At 29.3% G+C, this 13110-nt stretch overlaps 1 protein-coding gene across 6 annotated transcripts in view; it reads right to left on the minus strand.

Annotated features, from left to right (window-relative positions):
• The window catches only part of LOC107437280 (tyrosine-protein phosphatase 69D), a 485726-nt gene that overhangs the window by 332717 nt on the left and 139899 nt on the right, over positions 1-13110 (minus strand). The window contains exon 1 of one of the 6 annotated variants that reach the window (XM_087154667.1): positions 3636-3763. The exons of the other annotated variants lie outside the window; for them this stretch is intronic. Within the exon in view, the coding sequence (XP_087010793.1) occupies positions 3636-3693 (58 nt within the window). The 5' untranslated portion in view covers positions 3694-3763. Of the gene's footprint in view, positions 1-3635; positions 3764-13110 lie in introns of those variants that run through there. 6 annotated transcript variants of the gene reach the window in all.

A 13110-nucleotide genomic window follows, 5' to 3' on the forward strand; every position in this document is an offset into this window, starting at 1 on the left:
GAAGATGGAGGACTTTGTGACTCGACAGATTTAAAGTGCATCAGTCATCTTTTACTACACGGGGAGTCTTCTGCGGTGGGAACCGAACAAGAACTCAAAGATTAGCACCCATTCTCAAAACTCACCTTCAAACGTGTAAGAGGAAAACAAGATGTATTTGCAAAAAGAAAACGTACAGTTGCCAATATGAACATAGATACTTAAATAAGGGGGAAACACAAGAAGCTTCGCTGTAATTGAGCGAAACGGCGGTTGCCGAAAGCGACAAGTTAGGGAAGGATGCATTTCCAAGTGGTATGGAGAAGGGGTAAGGAACACGTGTCAATTAGGGAATCTGGTTTCACCTTGATGAAACAAGATTCAAAAGAATCAAAACGAGCTGTTGTGATAAGAGTGAAAAGAATGTAATAAAAATAAATTTATGCACGAAGTTCCAAAAATGTGCGGCAATGAATGATTCATTAAAATTTCAATGACAGATGCGATGCCCGATGTAGCCAAGGTTACGTTGAAAAAGTATGTGAAAAATGACCCAGCGATTATCAATACTGACAAATGCTACAAAAACGGACCGTGTGTAACTTGTTTATAACCTGTCCCATTTATGTTTTAAAGTCATTTTAAATTCTGCTAATGATATTAGATTTAAATATCTTGAATTTATTATTATTGTATTTAGCTACCAGTTTTATTTGCCTCTAATGGCTGCCGTTGTTTTTCTCGATACCGTGTTTTCAAGTTTTTTTTTCTCTCTCGCTTTTTTGGCAACTTTGCGTTTTTTTTTCTCAAATCTGTTTAATTTTCCTCATTCGCGTCTGATGAGTATTGAGAACTAGCGTGTGTATTTGAGCGCTTGAGACATACCGACTTTTTCCCCTTAATTATTTTTGAAGTCAATGAGGTTTTTCTATTATAAAGTATGAATTTGCTTGATATACATATGATTTCTCTGAAAATGAAAATAACGCATTCTTTTTTTTTAAACAAATTGAAATTATACATCTATTCATAATAGGCACATTCTTCATTTTTTTAATTATTTAACCCCTTTAGTCGCAATTTTCGAAAATGATAATTTTAAATAGTGAGAGTTTCTTTTTTTGGATTTATAGTATAACACGATGAATAATATTTTTGAAAACTTCCGGAATAATTTTTTGAAAAGTTAAAGGATTTTCAGATAAAAACCCGAAAATTCAGGAAAATAATTAGGAACTCGGACAAAGTAATAAAATTAATTCGTTATGGATAGATTGGTGAGACTCAGCTGGGATAACTATCGACGCCTTCACTTGATAAAAACCTAACAAAAACAAAAATAACTACATTTCTTTCTAAAACCAAATGTGACGGCTTTTTGAAAGTTGATCATAAAAATAATTTAACTCAAAACTCAATGCTGTTGTCTTCCATCAACAGAAAACAAAATAAATTTAATTTAATATTATAAAAAGTATCTTGACAATGAAATAAAAGAAAAAGCTTTTAATTCTGTTGATTATGAATTAACTCTTAGCGATTTGGATGTGCTTCAAGTTTACTTCTTTTGATATATAATTATAATGACTGATTACAATATTTTCTGAATTATAAAAGTAAAATTATCTAATAGATAACAAATAAATTAGTTGCAAGCATGATAACAGTATGATAAAGACAATAAAATGATTTTAGCCATCATATCATATGCACAGCATTGAACCTATTTAGTGTAAGTGCCATGCTCCTGATATGACGGCATTGCTCTGTTTAGGGTTAAGTTGATTTTTGATATACCAGATGCTGGGTTCGAAGGTTAAATATTAACTTCATCAATGGAATGAATGGAGCCGTGGTGGTTCGGGGGATAGATTCAGGATCCTTCCAATGAAATAAACCGGGCTCGAATCCCAACAATGACTGGTCGATACGAATTCCGTACCCTGCTCGCACCAACCACAGTGCTGACGCAAAATATCCTCAGTGGTAGACGGATAGTACACTTGCAGTCAGGCTAACAGTGCGAGGTTTTCCTCTCCATATACGCAAATGCGGGTTAGTTCCATCAAAAAAGTCCTCCAAAAAGGCAAATTTTTCCCAATACTTGATCCAGTAGTTCTCTTGTTTTTTTTTTTTTTTTTGGATTGGGTTCAAAGTTACAAGGCTACGGAGTTGAGCATTAGTAGTCGTAAACCCACAAAATTGGGTCGACTGTTCAACGACGGTTATACAATGGACGGTTATACAGTGTTTTTGTTATAATATAAAAATAATAATTCGTAAATTATGTATAAACCTATGTATAAACCATTCAACTAATCAAAATGAAATTTCAGATAAATGATATTTGAAGGTATGTTCTCAAGATGGTGATGATTTAAAAATATGGAGGTTCCCGGTTACAATAAATGAAGTTCGAAAGATTTGAATAGCAACACCTACTCATTAAATCTAAATTTCGAACATTTACCAAAGCGACTATGTATTTGTGTAACATTCAAATGTGGAAGTCAGCAACCGCCTATTTTGGTCATTCACAGTAAGATATATGTTACCGTGAATGTGCGAAATCAAGAGAATGTCGACTTCATCGGTTAAAGTCAGCAATCACATAGTCGCGATTTGGTAAATGTCCCAAATATTTCTTATATCCTATTTCATATTAATTTTTTCTTTCATATTATTATATTCATTCGATATTTTAATATCTGCTGAGGATAAATTAGGAGAAACATCAGTGTTCGGAGTATAGGGTAAATGAATACCAGACAATGGCACTGAACCTTAAAAAAAAAAATAAAATAAAAATAAATAAAGAAACAAAACAGTGTAGGGTATACCTGGCAGCGGTACTTAGACTTAACATATAATTCGGACAGCATTTACCAAAGTGACTGTGATTCTCAACATTCACAGGTGTAAGTCAACAACCACCAATTTCGGTCATTCACAGCAGCATATACACATTAAACTGATACTGTATGCATTAAATAAATCGTGTGGTGAGAAACTTGCTTCATAAAATGAATCAGCTGCATTTCTATTAGATTCACCTGCTGCATTTTAATTTACCGCGTGTTTATTACGACTGCCTTTTATGCAGCAAGCAATAAATAACAATTGACACGAAGTTTCTTTACCATTAACATTACTTTATTAAAAAAATATTTTATTTTCTATCAATGTTAAAAGTTAAAGATACTATCGAAAAGATTAGCAGGTAGTATTAAAAATCAGTATCCGTATTAGACAAATAAATTGGTTTTTAATCCAGATTTCGCTACAACTAATGTCAGTTGTAATTTAATATATTTTTAAAAAATTTTTAATGTTAAAATAATAATTTCAAACCCTAATGGCAAATTCTAATTTAGGAGCTTAATATGACAAAAATACTAAAATATATACGCTGGTAATTAAGGGATACTTTGTCTATAGAGTGTAAACTAAAGAGCATCGGGACAGAAAAAGATTTACATTGCTAATAAAAGAGTATCTTCTTAATTAGGACTTAATCACTTGTTCGAGAATTTTTCAGAGCAAGAAAAATCATGTCCTAAATATCTAGTTAAGTATCCTCAGCTCATCGCAAAGTTTCCTAACACACATAAATCAAGCCTTTTCGTACTTAAATTTTATAAAAATATATTACTTACTTACTGATCTAACAAAGTGCGTAATAAGTTTTCCCTTCAACATAGGCAAAAGAAACATTTCAATCAACAAATGTAAAAACGCTGGGATGGATTAAACTTCTGATAGACTGAACTCAAAAATTTAGTAGTAGGGAGAATAGTAGGAATTCCTGCTCTTTTAAAAATCGCTGTTACAGCTAAAACTATTTCTGTCCTTTTCACTTTCTACCTGCGGCAAATGTTTTTTGCTGAGATCAGCGTTATTCAATAGTAATCGATAACTCTTCACTGATAGATTTTTGAATGAAATGTACCCCAAAAACAGCACGTAGCAAAAAGGTGTATGAATGTAAAAAATAAAAAAATACTAGGCATTTTAACGAAAGTTGTACTCATCGTAATTTTGTGATGATGTTTTCGCACTTTAGAGTTATAAAATAATTATTAATTACAATACTCTATTCGCTCGAAATTAAAATTAATTTATGAGTATATTTATAGTTGAATCTTTAAGATCTAATAAGATATTCAATTTGCTATGAAGAAATTATATTTTGCGCAAAAAATATGCCCTAACAGGGTGTTAATTATTGATAAAGTAAATCAAACAGACGCAAAAATTTATTTCTGTCGAATTAATTCTACATTTCTAAATGAATATTTAGATTTAAGTTGTTTGGATTGAAAATGCTTAGGGAGGTTGATTTTATAAAATATATGGTTTGAGGAGAGATATTCAGTAATTTTGCACATAGTTTTAACATTACATTGATCGCCAAAAGAATTTTTTTATAAATATTGCGTTGTTGTATAATATGCCGTTTTATAATTTAATACTTATTTTAATTTTTTGATTAGAGGCTTAAAGGTGTTACAGTGTATCACAATATGTAATCGTTATTAGGAAATCAGAATTAGAAAAATTGGCCTAATAGTTATTGAGAAATAATACTTTAAAATGTGGAATTAAAAATATAGTGTAAAATGAAGGTTATTTCAGTTAAATCCGTTCTTAAATTTTGAACTTTAGAGTTTGTGACATCTTTAAATAAAGTGTTATACTTTGTTTTTTTTCCATAAATATCAAAGATTTTCGACCCTCCAGCCCTTTGGTAAATTAAAAATTGTGGCAAAATTTCACCACGGAAGCGAGTGTTAACTTGAGTTATAAAAACCGAAAAATAAATACCGGAAATTAAATTTGTAAAAAGTTGGAAAATAAAGACATGAAAAAGAAAAAAAAAATACTATGAAACTCCTGTAAATGAAAAGCACGAAAATAAACTAAATGGCAAGAAACTAATCTGGGAAACAGGAAAAACTCATGAAAAAGCAGACCATGGAATCAAATAGCACAAAAAAGTCGGAAAATAAATACTAAAAAGAGCCGGAAAATAAATACCAGTAAAAAGCCGAAAATATATACTAGAAAATGTTTTATTACATTCTCAATTAGAATAATGTCTTTGAAATATAAATGATAATAAAGAAAGTAATTCTTCAAATCAATGATATTCCATCAAAGCTCTAAAGTGAGATTTTCAATTTTTATTATTTTATTTATGATATTAGCATATTTTTTTTTTAAATGTTTGCATATTGTGTCAGTTAAAATTGACTGTAATAGAAATAATGAACTTTCTTTAAAGGGACTGCATAAGCGACAAATAGTACTTATGCTCAAGTATCTAACCCCTGGGTAATAAAAATTACCTTATTAGGTCCAGAAGAGGGTAAAATTTGCATACTTCTCTGAAAATTCCGATACATTTCTCTTAAAAACGACTAATTTTACTGTAATCGTAGAAGGCAAGATTTATGCGTTTAAAAATATTTTATTGGATTATCGTGCAAATAAACTTGATAGACAATTTCTTCGTAGGATTCTTCTTAAGATGTGCTGTCGCTTTATTTTTGCACCGTAATTTTAAGGCTTACATTCTTTTATAAGATGTTAACTAAATGTATCTTTAAACTTTTGTACAATTTAGAAAATTCAGGTACAAAATTACTTTTAAAAGACAATTGTCTGAAATTTAGAAACAAAATTGCATAATTTTACAAGGTATACTTTTCTCAATTTTAAATTTTGTTATCGAATAATTTGAGAATTTTGTACAACTTAAGTCAGTTCCGTTGATGGAGATTATATTTTTATAATTTATAAAATTGGAGAGCTTGTGTCTAAAGAATTTACGTTTATTAAGAACGTAAGTAAGAACTTAACACAATTATCTTGAACTAATATGTATATTTGGGTGGTAAAAATGAAAACAAAAATATGTTTTGTCTTTTTGTTTCTTCTTATTTATCTACATTCTTATTTATCTACATTCTTATTTATCTACATTCTTATTTATCTACATTCTTCTACATTCTCATTTATCTACAGTCTTCTACATTCTTATTTATCTACATTCTTCTGCATTCTTATTTATCAACATTCTTCTACATTCTTATTTATCTACATTCTTTTATTTATCTTCTTGTTTATCTTATTTATCTTCTTATTTATACCTAAAAATAGATCACGCTTGAGTAGAATGGCCATTTAACTACAGAAAACGTGTCACTAAGTCACTACATTTTACGATATATTGAAAAAAATAATCAAGCTTTTTAAAAATAACCAACTTGGCGATATTTTTTCACTTAGATAAAAAACCATTTTTAATAAGCAATTCTCAATTTTATTTTCGCCAATTTTTTTAAGTCTACTAGAAATAATGTTGCATTAACTTAAGTCATTTTGGAAAAAAAAAAAAGGCTTATCTTTGCATTAACATTTGTCGCTATTTGCATAATTATCCTGAAGAGCGCTGGACATAGACGAAACGTAACTTAATAATCATGAATTTCTGTAAGAAATCCACAACAATCATAAAAATAACATAGTATTCGCTTAAAAAGCATTATTTCATACAACAACAAAATTTTCGATGAAAAGTCTTAAATAGTTCCAACTTGTATAATTTATAATCTTATGACACAATATTTGTAACTTCGATAATATATCTCAAGGGTACCCTGCTTAGTCAAACCATTACTGGGAAATGTTTTGTTTTTAACTTTCATCACTAACGATAAAAAACAATCTTAATATTTTTATTCTATTATTTGGACATCAAAAATGCATTTAATATTCATTTACTGCATAAAATTAATAAGTATTTATATCTTTCATATCATACAAATGCGATAAGGCTAATTATTCTTTTAACACCACAAACGCGGAATCTAACATTTTTGTGTCATTGAATAAGGGGAAAGACTCCTTTCACATATCCAAAACTCATGACAGGAAATTAGGATCTGAAGCATGTGTGACAGTCCCTTCATTTTTCCGACTCTGATCATAAGAAACAAAGCTGTTAATTTCCGGGTGCAAACACCATATGTTACATCCATGGCACTTAAGTGCAGAAAGTTAGAAGAATATATGGTTTTCATATTATGTATCAAGATAATTCACAAGGAATGAATGAAACAACTGAAAATTATTTTAAACCGATACTTCGAAATATTTAAAATAGATAAATAAATAAAAAAATTCACATTGTTAGAAATTTCTGGAAAAAAATGGTTAAATAACAGTTTATTTAATTATTATTTTATCATATTCAATGAAAACAGTCAAATGAACATAAGAAAGATGGTATTCAAACTGATAATTGCGAGAAATTTATTTTGCTTTTTTATGACAGAAATTTATCGGCTCCAATTATACCCCATCTTATGAAGCCATTTAGCTTCTTACATCTGGGTGCTTACTACAGACGAGATGGCTCATGAACGGCTGAATGAGAGTTCGAATCCAATCGTTGAGATACTTCAGCATACGAGGAGTTTTCAGTGACCTACACTCCCCAATTGATGGCTCTTCGGAATACGAAACTTCTATTCACACATAGATGACAGCAAATGCTTTACACAAAAAAGTTTAGTATTTCCCATTTCTCCCATTAGATGGCACCCATAGTCAAACGCATTAAAGCATGGATCAACCCGACTCAACGACATCTAACTCCCAAGTCCATTATCAAATGAAAAGCTTAACTCTAATGTTAATTTAAACTCCATTTTCAAGGTTTTCAAACCATGATTGTTGTAAATGTTTACAAAACAGTACAGTTTTGCATTGGTTTTTTAACCAGTTGTAAACGGTTTCAAACACCGTAAGGAAAGTAAAATGTTCTTAACCGTAAATTTTGTGGTTAATTGGATGGGCAGACTGCTGCCGGTTAATTTCCTCTAAATTTAGAATTAAAATTACAAAAGTACACTTCCTAATTCGTAAGCACAGTAGGAACGAAAATGAATAATATAAAAATTTTGAATCTTGGTGTTGTTTAAAAAATAATTAAGAAATAGTAATTTGTCGGAAAAAAATGAAACTGTTTAGTTCTTATGACATTTTTGAAAAGACAATAATGAAATTTCAAAATAAAATATGTGTTTAATCACATTTTAATTATAACTTGGTTAAATAGCGGTTATTATTCATCATTTAAAAAATTTAAATTTATTTAAAAATATTAAGGATACATGTGTGATATAAATCACATAATTAAAAACAATAATAAAAATAAAAACAAAGAAAAAACATAAAAACCATGGTGTACTATCCATATACTAATAGGTCGCTGGTTTTTTATAAACAAATAACAAATTTATTTTTACGAAACAATTACAAAAATCCAAAATGAATCATTGAACACACGAGAGGTTCGAATGCTTCGAAGTACAAACTACAACTATATTTACAATTTCTTCTTAACTAGAGGGCGTTGCTCGTTACAACAGAAGAAGCTCAAACACATGGAAAACGTAGAGGTTCTCATTAGAATATAGGATATTAGAATATAGGATATTTCGAACTAAAAAACATTTATCCCTAAATAAAAATATTTTAGAATGCATCTATACCTTTCTTCGCGATGTATATCATTGATAAAAATGATTTTGGTCTATTGGGTCTGATTATCGTCATCGGATGAGGAATATTATTAAAAATCTATTGGTCAATTTTTTGATTTACTCAAAAACAACTTTAATATTCATTTTTGTAGCATTCTCTTTTTTTCAAATTTTATGATTTTAAAAGTACGCTTAAAATTATCTAATATTTTTTTTTTTGCCAAAATAATTCCTTTTTTCGGGATCAGCATCAAAGCTAGGAGCATTTTATAAAACTAAATCTTTTACAATTAGTTTCTATAAACAGTTTCCAGATTTTTCTATTCATTAACATGCCTTTCACTGAAATTTTATACTTTTTCTTCATTCACTTTATTTATTTCTGAAAAACTAGCAACATTGTAAAAATATATGCTTTGTAATTAGAACCCGATTAGAACCTCGATTCCCGAAACCTTCAGTGTTTTCACTCGTATATTCATCGCAAATAAACATATTTACTCTATATATGTTAATTCTGAGCGATAAGGGTACAGAAATATACAAATAAAATCTTTTGATAATAAGCAAGTAAATATTCCGGAAATTACTAAAATTAGTATAGAAAAAAGGTAATTTGATTTGAAGAAATGGGGATTCCTCGATACGAAAAGGAAAAATTCAAGTTTTTCCTAAAAATTCATTGTTTCAATGCATTCATAACAAAAACAATTTTTACTCGACACCAACTTGCTTTTAAACATAAGTGCATTTTACGAAATCTTAAACGAAATATTAAAAAATAATAATAAGTATAATACAAAATAGATAATTAAAGAAAACTAACTAAGTCATTAATTATTTTGATTTCTAAAGATCAGAAATGAATTATAAAACATTTATGTTGGTAAACAATAAAATTTAATTTTCTAAAACTTACAAAGAATACAAAAGCAAATATGAAATTTTCAGAGTATATTTAAGAATCCCATTAAAAACATAATCCATTATCACGGAAATGAAAATAAATGCACCTGTCATCTCTTAAGTCCCAAAACAATGAACTTAAAATTTATCTATTTATTGTTTAGAGAATACAGCAGTTTTGCCATCTTCCTACAGTAAAGCTTAGAAAAGATCACGATTTAGTTTATTTTAAAGAATAGCTTGGACAAGAAAATAAAACTCTGATACCAAAAAGTTATATCCCACAAAACTGGTCATAAATATCTTAAAGAACATGAAAAATGACATGATTTGGTTATGTTCTAAATTATATTCTTTAAGAAAAGCTTTAAGGTACCTATTTTATTAGCCTCTAAAAAGTTTCATAACAATAGCCTTCTATTTCACACAAATCAACACTACTTAAGTTTATTAAATCCAGTTCAGAATAATACATAATTAAAAATGAGAAAAAATAGAAATATTGATTGATATATGTTATACCAATTGTTTTAAAAGTATTGATAGAAATATTTTGTTTATAATTTTTAACATTATACCTAATTTTTGTTGACTATATTGAAAAAATAACATTTTTCATTATTTATGTATTTTTTCTGAATAGGAGTAAGTCTGCCGCTAATATTTAGTAATTGACATATAATTAATAACAAAAATTTAAGAAAATACTTATTTTTTCAAAATCTGCATTTTTGTAATAACATAGTAAATTAGATAATTATAAACTTAGAAATTTAAATTAAAGTTCACTATGTTTTTTAGACTAATTTAAACAAGAGAAAAATTCGATATAGGAAAAATTTATATCTAATTGAGCTTTCTAAAAAGTAAATTATCAATCTCCATTGTTTGTTATTCTTTAATCCATTTCCTCAATCAATAAAAAAAATTTAATTTTTGCGAATCGAATTCTTAGAAGATTGAAACTAAAACATAGATCTTATAACGCTTCGAGGTTATCAAATTATTAGCAAAAGAGAATTATAGCTATAAGTTCATTATATAAGCCCATATATGTATTATAAAGTCACATACTATGTATGATAGCTATAAGCTCATTTAAGAGAGATTTGTCAGAACATATCTTTTTATAAGAGCATAATTTTAATTTGGTTTCGTTACAATGCTTAATTATGTACCCAAGTGAATTATATAAAAATAATTAAAAGACAAAACAAGTTTCCATTTATACCAGACTAAAAACAAAAAATGAATCTACCATATTAAAGGCGTTAACACGTTCGTATTCTATAATCCTTATTCTGAAAATGAAAATGTTGCGAATTCTCGCAATAGCTCTCCTGCGCATGTTGTTTTGGTGCGCCCACAGCGCCACCAGTTGATGTTATGATCTCAATCTGTGAACGAGCAGTTTAGCTCCGTACGATAATTAGATGCTTACTTGTTTATCTTCTTTTGTTTGTTATATTTCGTTATTAAAGTGATTGTCCTAAAGCATGTTGGATTACTTTGTACAGTAAACAAATTGACGTTTATTACCTACAGTGGCAGTCCTGGAGAACGGGGTAAGTAGAACTTACCTTGATTAATAGAGAATAAGTTTTTAGCAGTTTTTGCTTAAAAATTGACAATTGGCGCCCAGAACAGGGACTGCCATTAAACGGTAATAAACTATTATTGACATTTATTGACTTTTACATTAAACACCAATTTAAAGAAATTAAGATTAGCAATTAAGAATAACTATAAATTGACTCACACTTACAGAATGTCTGAAGAAGAATTGAATAAATTAAAACGGAAACGCGGCTTTGTAAGAGCTTCGGTGACAAAGATAATTACTAAAATCGAAACTGACATTCTAAAACCGGACATAAGTGTGGAAGATCTCGAAGAATCACTCGAACTTTTTGGTGAAAAAAGCGAGGAATTAAAAACTATTGATTCTCAGATTGAGGGCTTAATCAAAATCGAGGATATGGAAGAGGAATTTAACTGTATAGAAGAGTACAAAGAAAAAATAACTAAAACAAAATTTAAAACATTAAGAATTTAAACAAAGAACTTGATTTAAATAATTCCTTTCAAGAAGCTAATATTTCTCTAAATAGACCCAATCAGAGTGACATTCAAACCATTGAAAAGGAACGCATAAAGTTACCTAAATTAACTATTCCTAAGTACTACGGAGAAATTTCTGAATGGTTAAATTTTTGGAATTGTTTCAATTCGTCAATTAATGAGAATAAGAAACCTCAATAAACTTGATAAATTCATTTGTTTGAGATCATTTTTAGGAGGTCCTGCGTTTAATGTGATTGATGGTTTAGAATTAACCGCGGAACATTATGATCACGCTATTGATTTATTAAAGCAACGATTTGGCGATATAAATATTTTGATTAATGTACACATTGAAAACCTACTCCATACATGCCCATTAAAAAACTCTAATGACGTAAAAAACTTCAGGAACATTTTTAATCACATACAAAAGAATATCAGAAGCTTAGAACGTTTACCTGTTAAAAAAGATAGCTATTCGAACATTCTAGTTCCCATTTTAACCAAACTGTTGCCCCGTGATCTACTACTAGAATTCAACAAATGAACAAAAAATCCTCTTGTTTCTGAAATTGGTGAGCTAATCGATTTTTTATCATCTCAATTAAAAGCCAGAGAAATGACTTTCTTAAATTTGAATACTTCTGTTTCGGAAATAAAAACACATGTTAGAATGAATCCTCACATTACTGAGAAGGAGTGTAGGCGCCAGCCATCGGCTTCTGCATTAATTAATGAGTGTTTTGAAGATCGGAAGAATGAGAAAGAGACTTGTTTATTTTGTAAATCTCATAAACATTACTCGGCTTCTTGCACGAATAATAATTTGAATTTGGAAGAAAAAATAGACATTTGTAAGCGGTCTGGCTCCTGTTTTCGATGCTTAAATGATAAAATAAAAAAAAGACACCTTTCCTCTTCTTGTAAGGCTAACGTTAAATGTGAGATATGTTCAGGCAGACACGTTAGTATAATGTGTATGGGGAAAAGAAAAACAAATTCGATAGAAACAGGGGGGAAGGGGAATAATTCTGATCTTTCCCAAACCTGATACGGACTGTGCTTTAAGTAACTCTTCTAGTAGAGAAAAAAATAATGTTGCAAACTCTCATTGTAAGTGTTTCGGGAGGTAGACAAAAACATTTGATTAGGGTGATTATTGATACTGGATCTTCTTGTAGTTATATATCGAAATTTGCAGCGCGTAAGTTAAAATTAAAGAGTCTTGGGCAGGAAACAGTTGTACATGGATTGTTCGGGGGGTTAAAGAAAGAAGAATCACATAAAAATTACACGATTAATTTAAGTAATATGGACAACAGTTTTACTTATACATTAAATGTACTGGAACAAAAGACAATTCGTACTCCGATTCCAAAATTGGACAGTAGGGAAATTATGAAGGAGTTAAAAGGGCACGGAATTTATCCTAGTGACGTAACCGTGAATGAAACTTTATGTTTATTTGATAGGAATGCTAATGAAATTCACGGATTAATAGGTGCGGATTATGCTGGGGATTTATTTACTGGAGAAATTAAAAATATAACGAATGGCCTTGTCGCGATGAATACGCATTTCGGTTGGACCTTAATGGGAAGAACTGGAG

Source organism: Parasteatoda tepidariorum, chromosome 11, assembly GCF_982258835.1.
Source record: "Parasteatoda tepidariorum strain Cologne lab strain chromosome 11, Ptep-v5.0, whole genome shotgun sequence".
Taxonomy (NCBI): Eukaryota; Metazoa; Arthropoda; class Arachnida; order Araneae; family Theridiidae; genus Parasteatoda; species Parasteatoda tepidariorum.